This window comes from Sceloporus undulatus, chromosome 3 (assembly GCF_019175285.1).
Source record: "Sceloporus undulatus isolate JIND9_A2432 ecotype Alabama chromosome 3, SceUnd_v1.1, whole genome shotgun sequence".
NCBI classification, from domain to species: Eukaryota; Metazoa; Chordata; class Lepidosauria; order Squamata; family Phrynosomatidae; genus Sceloporus; species Sceloporus undulatus.
The window spans coordinates 273175042-273190900 of NC_056524.1; the positions used below are offsets into that span (position 1 = coordinate 273175042).

General features: G+C 43.0%; 1 protein-coding gene across 1 annotated transcript in view; it reads left to right on the forward strand.

The window, feature by feature from the left end:
- Window positions 1-4349: 4349 nt before the first annotated feature.
- The window catches only part of LOC121926000 (cytochrome P450 2J2-like), a 30594-nt gene continuing 19084 nt past the window's right edge, over window positions 4350-15859 (forward strand). Inside the window, exons 1-4 of the mRNA XM_042458556.1 lie at window positions 4350-4520; window positions 9023-9185; window positions 11229-11384; window positions 15173-15333. Of these exons, the coding sequence (XP_042314490.1) occupies window positions 4350-4520; window positions 9023-9185; window positions 11229-11384; window positions 15173-15333 (651 nt within the window). The remainder of the gene's footprint in view (window positions 4521-9022; window positions 9186-11228; window positions 11385-15172; window positions 15334-15859) is intronic.

Genomic DNA, 15859 nt, shown 5'->3' on the forward strand with positions numbered 1-15859 from the left:
GCCAAGACTAGGAACTTTATCGCACACCTTTTTTTGCCCGTTACGGGAACTGGAAAGGGACTCTCGCGTGTGCATGCGACCAGCCAAAAATGGATTTTATCACATGCCAAAGCGTCTTCCAAGAGGCCCCGTTCTGTCCTCTGGTGCCAAACCGTCCTCATTCAGTGCTGAGGAGCGCTAAATGTTCTGGTCAGAAGTTTTCCGACCAAGGAAAATGGCACCCGTGAATTTCAACACAGAGAAATGTAAGGTACTGCACTTAGGGCAGAAAAATAAAATGCACAAATATAGGATGGGGGACACCTGGCTGAATGAAACTACGTGTGAAAGGGATCTAGGAGTCCAAGTAGACCACAAGTTGAACATGAGTCAACAGTGCGATGCGGCAGCTAAAAAAGGCCAATGCAATTTTAGGCTGCATCAATAAAAGCATAGTGTCTAGATCAAGGGAAGTAATAGTTCCACTGTATTCTGCTCTGGTCAGGTCCCATCTGGAATATTGTGTTCAGTTCTGGGCACCACAGTTTAAAAAGGATGTGGAGAAACTGGAACATGTCCAAAGGAGAGCGACTAAAATGGTGAAGGGTCTGGAAACTATGTCCTATGAGGAGCGACTTAGGGAGCTGGGGATGTTTAGCCTGGAGAAGAGAAGGTTAAGAGGTGATATGACAGCCCTGTTTAAATATTTGGAGGGATGTCATATTGAGGAGAGAGCAAGCTTGTTTTCTGCTACTCCAGAGAACAGGGCCAGGAACAATGGATCCAAGCTGCAGCAAAAGAGATTCCAGCTCAACATTAGGAGGAACTTCCTGAGAGTAAGGCTGTTCGACAGTGGAACACACTCCTTCCTCAGAGATTGTGGTGGACTCTCCTTCCTTGGGGTTTTTTAAATAGAGGCTGGATGGCCATCTGTTGGTGACACTTTGACTGTGAGTTCCTGCATGGCAGAAGGGGGGTTGGACTGGATCAGGGCCCTTGTGGTCTCTTCCAGTTCTACGATGCTATGATTCTAACTAGCAAAATTAAAATTAGACAATTATCCCAGGCATCGCATAATTGTCGCTTACTATCTGATGTTCTGTTGTTGGCTGTTTATTGATCCATTTCCTGTATTGCTATGTACTGTATATGTATTATCCTACTTGTGAGTATGTATTTTCCCTGGATAATGATTAACCTTCCATTTTGAAGCCAAGCCCTCCCTTCAGTCCATCTTCCTTGATCCAGGCCTCGGAGGTTGAGAGGAACTGCTGGACCTCTTACCCTTTCCCGTCACCACTCCCTTCTCCTTCTGTGTCATGTCTTTTTAGATTGTAAGCCCGAGGGCAGGGAACCGTCTAACTAAAAAGATTGTATGTACAGCGCTGTGTAAATTTACAGCGCTTCATAAATAAAGGTTAATAATAATAATAATAAATAATAGACTTTTAAATTACATTATCACACACACAGCCTTCATGAATTAACATATACATGCAATGTGACTGCATTGAAGATTTGGTAAAATGTGATGTTTTAAAGAAAATTTAATAAGAGTAAACAATGATTTTTAAAAAAGAACAGCAACTAAAATCTCTCCTTTCTCCTCCAATTGATCCTTTCCCCACTCACCCCATTTTAAAGGGACACGGGCAAATGCCACAGCCTGAGGAGCAGTGGTGTCACCCCACTATTGGGTGCCCCCTGGTGTGGTCCACACCCTTTGCAACCCCTAATGACACCATGGTTGAGAAAGGCCCACTGCATTAGAAAGGACCTGTTGTACTGTTGAAAGGCTCAACACAATGTGCTTGCACACCTCCTCACAATGTAAAATATGTGTTGCTTGGATCCATGCATGATGTGCATCCACGCACAGTAGCATCTTGGGCACAACTCCATGCCAAACTCTTGAACAGAAAACAGTTGTTCCATATTTACAGTGGATCCTTGTTATCCACTGAGGTTTGGTTCCATGACTTCCCATGGATACCAAAATCCATGGATGCTCAAGTCTTATTAAATACTGTGGCACAGTGAAATTGTGCCCCTTATAGCAAAACCAAGGTTTGCTTTTTGGAATATAGATAGAAAGATAGATAGATAGATATGTCCCAAGTAATGGATGATTTTATCTGTGGAGCAAGAATCTGTGTATATGGAGGACTGAGAGTATTTATTTAGAGCGTTTATGCCTTGGTCTCCAACCAAAAAGGTTCCCAGAGCAGCTTACAAATAATGACTTTGAGTGTTTCCTGCCCTCAGGATCACAATCTCAGTAAGATGGAATACAAAAAGAAAAGGGGATAGCAGTAGATTAGAAAGATTAAGTCCAGAAGATGGTGGCTGTTTTTCCCTCCTCAGATGCCAGAGCCATGTGAAGTCGAAGGCTTTTGTGAAGTGAAAGGCTTTCATGGCTTGCGTCCATAGATTTTTGTGGGTTTTTCAGGCTATGTGTCCATGTTCTAGAAGAGTTTATTCCTGAATGCATTTCCTGAAGATGCTAGCTACAGATGCTGGCGAAACGTCAAGAATAAACTCTTCTAGAACATGGACACATAGCCTGAAAAACCCACAAAAACCTAACTTGTTTCTTGTTTGACTTCTTCACACACCCTTTGCACACAACCCCCTGAGAACATAACTAGAGTCACTTGTCGAATGGCCGTGTCAGGCAGCTACAGAAGCCTTACAGGGTGCATCTAGACTGCAGAAATAATGTAGTTTGACACTACTTGAAGTGCTGTAGCTCTATCCTATGGAATCCTGGGATTTGTAGTTTGACAAGGTCTTTATCCTTCTCTGGCAAAGAGTACCAGTGCCTCACAAAATTATAAACTCCAGGATTCTGTAGGATGGAGGCATGGCAGTTAAAGGGCTGTCAGACTGCACTATTTCTCCAGACTAGATGCACAGTAAGTTGTGGGAGGGGGGGTTACCCATTTAGTGCATTTTTCTAAAATTTAAGTGTGTGTGGTATTCCTCATGATCTTAAATGAACAATGCCAGGCTGGCCACCATGAGCCCCAAAGTGGTGGGTCATGTAGATACTACACTCAGATGGAGTCAGACCTCTAGAGAACAGTACGCCTCGGACTTGCCCAACAGATAGTTTGGGAGTCGCCTAATGGGACTCTCATCACCTCCACTAATCAGAACAATGTGTGATAACTGTCTAAGATCTCTCACCTGATGAACCGGCTATCAATTATACTTCTTCCCCATTTCCCTTGATTGTAGTCAGACCGGATTACCTCACCCAAACAATCGAATGCCTTTGCCCAGACACCACCCAGACAACCAAAGGCCTTTGCCCAGGGCTAGTTTTCACCCTTAACCCTCCCCCCCCCCCCCCGGAATCTCCCCTCCATATGCTAGTCTACATTTCACAGGGACTCTATGTCTCTTGTTTAGCTCCAGTACTTCCGTTCAGCCCACGCTCTCAGAAGGGCTGTGTCTCACTCTCTTCTACTCAGTTGGACCCCTGGAAGCAAGCCTCGTCTATAGTAAGTATCACCCGTAGCGCTGCCTTGACCCTTTTCCACGCTAACTCCTGATTTCCTGAGCTTTGGATGACTGAGTAAGTGATCAAGAATTGATGTGTCTTTCCCCCTTTAAATAAAGAAATATTTCAATTGGAGACATTTGCCTCTGTAACATTCCTTAGATCCACACTCCCTTGGTATACAAATGGGAAACGATTTTGCTGGGTCCTTGTAGTCAGGCCCCTCTCGATTCTGAGCTCATTCAAAATTCCCCTACATAGAGCTTTGGCTACATGTGGATATTTATGCTACAATAAGAGGGTTGTTTGTTCTTGCTGTTGTGTGTCCTCAAGTCATTTCCCACTTATGGCAACCCTAAAGCAATCCTATTGTGGGGTTTTCTTGGCAAGATCTGTTCAGAGGAAGTTTGCCATTGCCTTTCCCTGAGGCTGAGAGTATGTGACTTGCCCAAGGTTACCCAGTGGGTTTCATGGCTGAGCTGGGGTTTGAACCCTGGTCTCCAGAGTCACAGAGTCAAAGCATTCAATGATGAGAGGATGCTGGGCTGTAAAATATCATAAACCCCATTCTGCAGTATACATAAACATGGCATGACCGTAAACGTTAGTCTTTAACAAGAATGGAGTTTTAATCCTTTAATATCTCTATATCTGTATATTGTTGTGATGCAAAGGAGCAATCTTCCCGACAGTAATTGGTATGGTGCAAGAAGACATGCTGATTACCTGCTTCATATATATAAATAGTGACTAGTGGAAGAATAAGAAGACAGACAGTGATGGCAGCATCTCAGATGGAGGATCCGACTCATCCTAACCAGATGTCCTAGGAAGAGCCAAAGGGAGAAAAAGCAAAAGCAGGAGAATGGTGGAGTTTTGGGAATGCTTGATCGCGCTGTTGGTGGGCCTTTTCATCCTCCAGTATCTGAACCATCTCTGGGCCAGCAGAAATTACCCACCAGGGCCTTTCCAGCTTCCCCTCATTGGAGGGATATGGTGCATTGGAAGTAAAATTTCACATGATACACTCATCAAGGTACTTCTTTCTAAAACATTCACCAGCCGTTGGGGGTGAAGATTTGCTGTTGCTGCTGCTGCTGCTGCTGCTGCTGTTGTGTGCCTTCAACTCGTTTCCAATTTATGGCGATCCTATCATGGGTTTTCTTGCTGAGATCTGTTCAGAGGAGGTTTGCCATTGCTTTTCTCTGAGGCTGAGAGAGTGTGACTTGCCCAAGGTCACCAGTGGGGTTCATGGCCGATCTGGGAATTGAACCCTGGTCTCCAGTGTCATAGTCCAACACTCAGCCCACTGCACTGCATTGCTTCCTGAAGGTAATTGCAAATTGGTTTCTCTTCATGAGGGTTAGGGCAAATAATAGGAAATTATTTTCTTTCTAAAAGCATTTTAGATTTCTGGCCCAAAGGTTGCTATTGGGAAGATTAAGGGGTGGGAAGGGGTGCAGACTGCACCTGGTGACCCCCTCAGGGGCTGGTGACCCCCATTTCTCCCCAGACATCTGCCTTTGGGCAGAAACTGGCGGTGACTTTTGCCTGCATCCCTTTAAGATGTTGGCGCTCAGTGGAAGAGATGGGGCAAGTGGGGCAAGGCTCAGTCGGAGGAGAAAAGAGAGGACTCAGGGTGGGGTGTTTTTTAATGTAAAAATAAAATTTAAAATTTAGAAATTGAATTTTTTATAAAAAATCTTTCAAAAAAATCTTTTAAAAACCATCACATTTTACCAAACTTTCACTTTTTAAAAAAAAAACCCTAAAATTTATCAAAATCATAATCCATTAAGAAAATGGCTGCCGTCTCAACATTTGAACTTATGGAATGATGTTGTTTTCACACCGTACAGAATCCTTAGTAAGGGTTTTTTTTTTGTGTACTAATGTTACTCATAAATCATAATTTCCACATATCACTGAATGTAATGGTAATAGTTGTGAGATAAACGATTACCCAAAAGCATCGGATGAACTAGACTGAAGTCTAGAAAAGGTCATGCTGCCAAACGTCTTTCTTTCAGTGCGTCTGAAAGGTGTTACAAGACCTCTTTACAGACTGATTCTACAGACAAACATATCTTTGACTATTAGCCAAATTGAAATTATACCTTTAAAGTACAATATCTGCCTGGTGTAGTGGACTACAACTCTGGAGACCAGGGTTCGATTTCCAGCTCGGCCATGAAACCTGCAGAGTGACCTTGGGCAAGTCACACTCTCTCAGCCTCAGAGGATGGCAATGGCAAGCCTCCTCTGAGCAAATCTGGCCAAGAAAGTCACCTGATAGATTTGCCTTAGGTTCATCATAAATTAGAAATGACTTGAAGGCACACAACACACAATCTGGACTGGCACTAGGAATTCAAGGGCTAAACAGACAGTTCCTATGGGGCAGTCTGCAGCTGCCTCTCTCTTTGCTAGATCAAGATGGTGACACAACGACACGCTGTGGCCCCAATCTGGCCTTTCCACGGCACAAAAAGAAGCCACAAAAAGTGCCCCCTCTTTGTGCCATGTAAAGGGAGCCATAGCTGCTGGTGCCATGGCTTTTCGGTGCTCCTTTGGAGCTGCATCATCTGGATGCAGTGCCAGAGGAGTGCTGTGATGCCTCCTGCCATGTGGTGGGGTGCATGGCAGCACGCTGGCATGGGGGCAGAGTCAGGGTGTGCATCATATGGACACCAGCCCCCCCCCCCTGCCCTGATGCCAAACTTTGATGCTGGTCTGCCGAGGCTGTCAGTTCCCTACGTCTTCCAAAGCTATCTGCCAAAACATCTTGGAAAGAGACGAAAACTGGCACCTACTTCTGCTGCCTTGAGATTCATCACACATTATTCATGTCCTATTGTCTTGTCTTTGATGCCTGGCTACTGGGACTTTTCTGAGTCTGCCTTGTGCAAAAGTCAGGTGTTGCATCTTAAGGTGTTGTGAGCCTATAATAATAATAATAATAATAATAATATTTATTTATTTATTTATTTATTTATAGCTCGCTTTTCCAGGGTAGATCAAAGCGTGTTACAGCAAAGCAAAAGGAATACAAAACAGAATACAAAACATACAGTATAAACATCATAAAAAACAGCTCATTACGTTAAAACACTATAAAAATACGAACAGCATAAAAAAAACAGAAAAAACAAGCTAGCTGAATAAAACCATTATATAACAGGGAAGAACAACATGAAGTCAGGACACATGGGGGAAAGCTTGTCGGAAGAGAAAGGTCTTTAGTTCCTTCCTAAAGGGATCTAGAGAGGTGAGGGAGCGGAGCTCATCGGGAAGGGAGTTCCAAAGCTGCGGGGCCGAGATAGAAAATGCCCTTTGTGCAGTCAAGGTGTATTTTGACTTAAGAACCCTTAACAAGTGCTTCCCAGCCGATCTGAGAGTGCGGGGTGGATTATATGGGGAGAGGCGGTCCTCCAAGTACCCTGGGCCCAAGCCATTTAGGGCTTTATAGGTCATATAACCAACACCTTGTATTGCGCCCGGAGGCGAATAGGCAGCCAATGTAGATCTTGCAGGATAGGTGTTATATGGCTGGTCCTGGAACATCCAGTGACCAGCCTTGCTGCCATATTCTGTACTAATTGAAGTTTCCGGGTGTGGTACAAGGGTTGCCCTATGTATAGCGCATTACAGAAATCCAACCGAGAGGTTACCAGAGCATGTACCACCGTTTCAAGGTCCCCCCGGGCCAGGTAGGGTTGCAGCTGGCGTATCAGCCGAAGCTGATAACAGGTGCTCCTGACTGTCGCATTCACCTGAGATGTAAGGTGGAGCGACGAAGGTGGACTAACTTCCATCCCCGGGCCTGGGGAACCTATCACGAGCCCTTCCGTTTTCTCTGGATTCAAACTGAGTCTGTTTTCCCTCATCCAGCCCATTACCGACTCCAGACAGGCATTTAGAGGAGAGATGCCATCCCTGGTCACTGCATCAGTTGGAGACACAGAGAAGCACATTTGGGTGTCATCAGCGTACTGATAACACTGCACCAGGTGTCTCTGGATGATCTCTCCCAGCGGTTTCATGTAAATGTTAAATAGCATGGGGGACAGAATAGCTCCTTGAGGGACACCAGATGTAAGCGCCCTCTTATTGGAGCAAATGTCCCCCAGCTGCACCATCTGGAATCTACCCAAGAGGTAGGAACGGAACCACTGGAGCGCAGTGCCCCCGATACCTAACTCCCTCAGGCGTTCCAGAAGGATACCATGGTCGATGGTATCGAAAGCCGCTGAGATGTCCAAAAGCACTAACAGGGACACACTTCCCCTGTCCATGCCCAGATGGAGATCATCGACTAAGGCGACCATGGCAGTCTCAACTCCATAGGCCGTCCGGAAGCTGGTTTGAAATGGGTCTAAAAAATCCGTTTCATCCAAGATCCCTTGAAGCTGGAAAGCAACCGCCCTGTATGACAGATCTCCAAATCACCTTGTTACCAACTGCCTTCCTCAGCTCTTGCAGATGTGGCTTCCTTGACTGAGTCAAGGAGCTGATTCTCTTCAACTGTGGTTTTGCATCTGCCACAGCAGAAATAGATGGAAATATATGGTGCTCTGTAATATTGGGATTAATTTATAAATACATGGCTGAGCAGGGATGGTTGTACAACTTAACACTCCAGTGGATAGTCACATCCACAACCCTCATTTCAGATCTCCAGAGTGGACTTCCCAAAATATTGTTGGCTTTTGGAGTTAAAATCAGATTTGTGAGTCTCTTTAGTGTGCATCAGAGAGGTTGAATAAACTGGCATTATATGTTGGGGCACATGACGCATGCCCCAACACTGCCCTGACACCGCCATCATACCATGCACCAGAACTCAGAGTAGGTGCTGTGGTCCTTTGGCACTGCATCTGGATGACAAATGCCAAAAGGAGCGCCAGAAAGTGTCAGCACAGCGGCAAAGGCACCTTTTAGCAATAGCTTCATTTCTATACTGCTTCATACTGAACTAAGCAGTCTGTAAGTGGTTTAAACTGTAAGCTAATTGCTCCCAACAATCTGGGTCCTCATTTTAGCGACCTCCTCGGAAGGATGCAAGCCTGGGTCAAGCTTGAGCCCTGGCTGGTATTGAATCATGGTTTGTGAGTGAATGGTTGTGGTTCAAGCATTTAACCACTGCACTTTTCCTTTTTGCCGTTCCTTTTAGTGCTGGGGAAAGGCCGGATCAGGGCCATGACATGTAGTTGCTATCGCCCCAATCAAGCGCTGAAAGGGGCAGCGGCAGGCAGCTCCCAAGGGACATTCTGTTTAGCTCCAGACTTTACAGTATATCATCACCCATTAAGGCTGCTATTTCCTGGGAGAACTGATACCCTCCATCTGGTACCAAACCTCCAGGGCTTTAGTCTTCAGATGCTCCCCTGCCTGACAGAGGAGATTTTGGCATTCCTCCTGGACAGAAGTTTGACATGTAGGACATGTCCTGCAAAACGAGGATGTCTGGTCACCCTGCATTGGTTTAAATGCATAATTGATCTTCTCTTCTCTTTTTTCCTTTATTCCTGATGGCAGCTGGCCAAGCGCTATGGAAACATTTACACGGTCTGGTTAGGGCAAAAACCTGTAGTAGTACTGTCTGGATACCAGGCTGTGAAAGAAGGGATGATCGACCGCCCAGATGACTTTGGCGGCCGACCAGTCACTGCCTTTGTTAAAGCAGCATTGGATAAAATAGGTAAGTTGCTGGAGAAAAGGATTTCACTGGAGTCGAAGGCTTTCATGGCCGGCATCCATAGTCTTTTGTGGGTTTTTGGGGCTATGTGGCCCATGTTCTAGGAGAGTTTCTTCCTGACGTTTCACCATGATTCTCTGAAGATGCCAGCCACAGATGCTGACAAAACGTCAGGAAGAAACCCTTCTAGAACAAGGGCCACATACCCTGAAAAACCCACAAAAAACTGATTTCACTGGGCTTTTTTCTAGAGAGATAGCAGCAGAACATCAAGGCTGCAAAAAAAAGAGAGAGAGAAATCTCAGAAGGTGTCATTTATCAGACATTTTTTCAAATCAAGCGGCTTCTGGAACTAATCATTATACTGCTTTTGTTTGTTTGTCAGATAGATCATTGTACATTCAGACAGTGGCACAAGGGGCACCTGCAGTATAGAAATAAAGCAGTTTGACACCATTTTAACTGCTATGGCTCCATCTTACAGAACCCTGGGATTTGTAGTTTGGTGGGGCACTCGTGCTCTTTGGCAGAGAAGGTTAAAGACCTTGTAAAACTACAAATCCCAGCAATCCACAGGATGGAGCCAGAGCACTTAAATTGGTGCCAAATGGCATTATTTCTACAATGCAGATCCTGGATCTTACACAAAGATGGCAAAAATTTGGTTCAGCATTTTTTTGGGGGGGAAGGAGATAACATATGGAAAGAATTTGCAAATTTCAAAGCTACTCTGATGTTTTTAAAAACTGCACTGTATTTAAACCATTATAATATTATAATATAATAGGAATGGAAAGGATGTTTTAAAATATTGAGATGATGGTTAAAAATATGAAGAATCCTGGACTGATGAGACTCTTTGCAGTTCGGAATTTGCTCTGCACAAAATTTCAGTGTGTTTCTTATGCCCAAATCCAGCATTTTCTGTGCACGAAATGCCATTTTCTGCATAAAAAATAATGTTTCAACATAAAAATATTAATTCTTGCATAGAAAATGCTGTAATTGGGTATTCATTTTGCATAAAATTCACACATGGTCAATTTGTAAAAATAAAAAAAAATTCTGAACTGAAAACAACATTTTAGTTTTGTATATAACATGAAGCATGATTTTCCATGCAGAAAATGCTGTTTTATAGGCAAAACAACCATGTCCAAATTTTGCAAAGAATATCCTTTGGGAACTGCATGGGTTTTGAAGACTTTCTTGCAACGGAGAGAAAATTGCTGAACCTCTTTGCTACCTTCAAGAAAAAACTTCACAAAGAATTGCATTCCTTCTCAGGCATAAAGATGAAATATTATTTTATGCACATTTCTGCATAGAAATTGTATTTTATGGCCAGGAAAAGCCGTTTCTTGGGCAGAAAATGCCTTTTTTTTAGTGCAAATCAATCATATGGAAATTTTGTGCAGAATGTCTACAACTGTAGTATTTTCTGCTTTTCCTGCGCAGAAAATAATTATTTCCATGCAGATTTTTTTAAGCTTAGGAAACATTTTTTTCTAAATCTGCCAATTTTCTGCAGAATTTCTCAAACCGTGAAGATTCCCATCAGCGCATGATGCTTCTCATCAGGGTTTCTTGATATTTAAAAGAAACGCATGTTTTCCCCTAACATTTTGAATATTTTTGCGCATGCTTTCCATCTCCACTCATCCATGGAGCGACTATCCCACAGTCAGGTCTTGCCAGAAATTGTGAAATCAAACTCTTGCAATAAGAAAGGTAAACAGTCCAGAATTGGTGCAGATTCTAAAACTTACTATGATATTGTTTCTATTGTTGTAACATTTTAGATCATTTTATTTACTGAATGCACAACAACAGCATTCCAAAAAGCAATGAACTGCCAGGTTTCACTACAAGTAACATGTTATTTCTAAACTCTTATCAGCCTTGGAGTTTTCCATTGCTAAAAGAATGTCTGAAATTCGTGAAAACACAAGCAGGGTCTGCACTGAACACCGACTTCTGAAAATGCGTTAACAAAACATGAATATGAATGTTTGTGAGTAATGACTTACTATTGATTCCTGATAGCTGCAGGTGTTATATTTTCGAATGGCAATTTCTGGAAGCAGCACAGACGGTTTGCTCTAGTTACTCTGAGGAAGATGGGGATGGGAAGGCAAAGCATGGAGAACCAAATAGAAGAAGAGGCGCAGCATCTTGTGAAGACTTTTGCAAGTACAAAAGGTATGTCATGATAGACAATAATGTTTGTATATAACTCCCAGCCTATAGAAACTTTATCACACAATCTTTTGACTGAAAGGTACATGCATTTTTTGTAAAACTCTATGTACAATCCTCCTGCAATTTCACAGTCGTATGTTATACATTTCCAGCTTGGTGTAAAGTTTTGAACTCAGGACTCCAGAAAACCCCTTCGACCTCCTTCCATACCACATCTTAATAACGTTTTCAAACTAATGGTACTCATAAGTCATAGTTTGTGCATCTCACTGAATGTAATGGCAATAGTTGTGACATAAACGTCTAGCGAAATAAAATTTAAATTAATTTTATATACACTGTAGAAATAATGCAGTTTGACACCATATTAATTGCCTCGGCTTCATCCTCCAGAATCCTGGGATTTGTATTACATAGTATCACGTTGCGTTGAAATAAAAAGATGATTGAAACAACACACTAAAGAGGTATATAAACAGAGATGAAAGGATAAATGACACTTGGGAAGAGGAATCATACAAAGATGAACCCCAAATCTTTGAAAGCAAAGCGAAAGCTGCACTTAATGCAACTGAAAAGAATAAACCACTGGGAACGGATGATCTTTCAACAGAATTGCTACAAGCCGCACAGATAGGATCAACTTTAGTACTAACTAAAATCAGCCAAAAATAGACAGAAGACAAAACAGTGGTTCTCAGACTGGAAAAGGTCAATATTCACAAAAAGGGAGACAGAAAAGATTGCAGCAATTACAGGACCATCGCACTAATTTCCCACGCAAGCAAAATCATGTTCAAAATTCTTCAACATAGACTACTACTACTATCATATATGAAACAAGAACTTCCAGAGGTGCAAGCTGGATTCAGAAAAGGAAAAGGCATTAGGGATCACACTGCAAACATACGTTGGTTAATGGAGTGCACCAGAGAATTCCAGACGAAAATAAGTATCGCTTTATAGATTACAGGAAAGCCTTTGGCTGCATACATCATGAAAAGTTATGAAATACTCTCATACTACAGTTGATTGTCCTGATGGAAAACCTGTATTCAGGCTACTGTTACAACAAAATATGGAGAAACAGAGTGGTTCCCAATCAGTAAATGAGTCAGACAAGGTTGTATTCTATCACCCGACTTGTTCAGCTTGTATGCAGAAAACGTCATATGCAGAGCAAGTTTAGACTCAACGGAAGGTGGAGTGAAGATCAGAGGAAGAAATATCCACAATCTAACATACGTGGATGAAACCATTCTATTAGCTTGTTGTTGTTAACTACCCTCAAGTCAGCCTCAACTCATGGCAATGCTGTGGATGAGACATCTCCAAGACCCCTGTCTTCCACTGCTCTGCTTATGTCTTGTAGATTCATGTCTGTGACCTCCCTTAGTGAGTCTAGCCATCTGGCATGTGGTCTTCCTCTCCTTCTACTATCCTCTACCTTTCCTAGCATTATTGTTTTTTCTTATGAGTTGTGCCTTCTCATGATGTGGCCTAACTACAACAGCCTCAATTTGATTATCTTAGCGGTTCGACAGACCAGCTGTGAAGGCTGACCTGGGGGTGGAGTTGGGGCATGGCGCCCACATGACGCTCTCCCCAGCTCAGCTCCCAGGCCGACGTGATGCTGCACACTGCTCCACATGGCATGAGGCCCCACAGTGCTCCTCTGACACTGTCTCTGCATGACGCAGTGCCAAAGGAGAGCCAAAAAGCCATGCACTGGTGGCTATGGTGCCCTTTCCAAGGTGCAAAAAGGAGCTGCTTTTTGTGACTTCTTTTTGAACCACGGAAAGGAGAGATCAGGGCCACGGCATGTAGTTGCTGTGACCTGATCTGGCCCTATAAGGGGCGGCCTGTCGAGCCCCTTAGCTGCTAGGGAAAGTTCAGGCTTCATCTGTTCAAGGACTCATTTGTTTGTCCTTTTGGCTTTCCATGGTATCCTCAACACTCTTCTCCAGCACCAAATCTCAAAGGAATTGATTATATTTTTATCTGCTTTCTTCACTGTTCAGCTCTCACCTCTTCACACAATGATGGGGAATAACAAAGATATACAATTGAGTGCTAAAGTTATAAACTTCCAAGCCTGGAAGTTTATAACTTTAGCACTCAATTGTGTATCTTTGCTCTTTAGGATCTTCTCTAGTTCTTTCTTTGCTCCCATTCCCAGCCTTGCTCTTGATGCAGTCTCCATTCTGATAAGTGATCCAAGGTAAGGAATATACTGCTAGCATAAAACAACAAAGACTTTGAACAGTTACTAAGGAAAGAGAAAGAAGAAAATGCTAAGGCAGACTTAATGCTGAACATTAAGAAAATAAAAATAATGACTATGGAAAATTCACATAAATTCAATATGGATAACAAAGAAATAGAAATAGTAGAAGAGTTCCCTTATCTCAAATCAATCATTGATCAGAATGGAAACTGCAGTCAAGAAATCAGAAGAAGATTAGGAATGGGAAGGGCTTCTATGAAGGAACTAGGCAAGATCCTCATGTGCAAAGACATAAAATTAAAAACTAAAAGAAGAATCATACAAGGCATTGTATTCCCCATCACTATGTATGGATGTGAAGAAAGAAGATAGGAAGAAAACCAGTTCATTTGAGAAGTGGGGCTGGAGAAGAGTGCTGAGAATAGTGGGGACAAACAAATGGGTCCTAGAACAGATAGGCCTGATCTCTCACTGGAAGCCAAGAGGATCAATCTGAGAGTGTCCTACTTTGGACACATCATGAGAAGGAATGACTCATTAGAAAGGTCAATCATGCTTGGAAAGGTGGAGGGCAGCAGAAAGAGAGGAAGGCCACATGCCAGAGATGGATAGACTCAATCAGGAAAGCCACAGCCCTGAGCCCTGTAGGACCTGAGCAGAGGAGTTGCGGACAGGGGTCTTAGATGTGTCCCACTCGAGATGTCACCATGAATTCAAAGTCGACTTGAGGACAGTTAATAACAACCAAAGAAGCACCAGCATTGTTTGGCAGAGAAGGCTAAAGACTTCATAAAACTACAAATACCATGATTCCAGGAGTTACAGAACTTAAAATGGTGCCAAGCAGCATTATTTCTACACTGTACATGCTTGTACTACTCACATTCTTCCAGGTTTAGAGGAAGGCAATGGTAAACCTCCTCTGAATATAGCTTCCCATACATCACAATTGACTTGAAGACCCATAACAAACTTTCTAGACCAATAATGAAATCCCACTGATAGCATCCTTTGAAGCTATATTGGCCATATAGCAAATCCAATCAAAAATCCACCAAACAGTAATACCTTTATGGGAAGAACCAAAATGCACAATATACATGTTGCAAGCTTTTGAAGCTCCACTGGCTTCTTCTTCAGGCAAGGTGTTCAAAATCATACAGGAGAAGAAAAATGAAGATGTTAGTCCTAGCCTGCATTTTGCTGTTCTGTTCTCAGTTGAGATGGTATGGAGGGGTATTTCTTGCAGGCGGGCGCCTTCTCCTTCTGGCCATGTGGCTACTGGGAGATTTTCATAGTCCAGGAAATTTAACATCCATTTGCAACACAAAAAATACTTCCTTTGCAGGCCTGTGACAACTTTTTTAGCCTGTATGGTTTTTAACACCTTGCCTGACAAAGAATCCAGTAGATCTTTCAAAGTTTGCAACATGTATAGGGTGCATTTTGGTTGGCCTAATAAAGGTATCACTGTTTGGTAGATTTTTGACTGGACCCACTGATAGCATGAACAAATCAGCCACAATAATATTAATGTGGATGTAAATAACTTCCCTTACAGGGCAGCCTTTTGAACCGTTTCTCCCCATCACTAATGCAGTTTGCAATGTGATTAGTGGCATGGCTTTTGGAATCCGGTATTCTGTGGAAGATGAAGAATTCCAGAGAAGGGTAGACACCATTGATGCCGTGTCAAAATATGGCACTAGCGTCACTGCTCTTGTAAGTTATCTTTTTCTTTCCTATTGGGTCATTCATTTTCCTGCAGTAACCTGTCAGCTTTCTGGAAAGCTTTGTCACAGAGGCTCGAATGTTGGATTTAGAAAAATAAGGCTAGGGGTTTAAACCTAGCTTCAGACATATCCTGGTTCTTGCCTCAAGGCTTAACAGTTGCTCCCAATTATTCTGAAAACAACAAGAGGTGGGAGTAGCATGTCTGTAAAACTGAAGCTTCTGCAGGAAAGCTGAGATAAAACTGTGACAATAATTCCAGCTGTGTCCAAACTGATGGGAAAACTGGCTTAATGGGGGGCTTCCAGATCCATTGGGAGAATGGGATGTCTGCACAACCAGCACCCACAACAGCACTGTCCACACTTTCCCAGAAGACCCCTCTCCCTCTTTTCCCAAAAATGCAGATGATAATGCCCCATATTATTAAATAGTGGCGACATGAATGCAGACATGCTGAAGTGCGCATGTTCACATCAGTGCCATTTAATGACATGGGGCTCAGTGAACCGCAAAT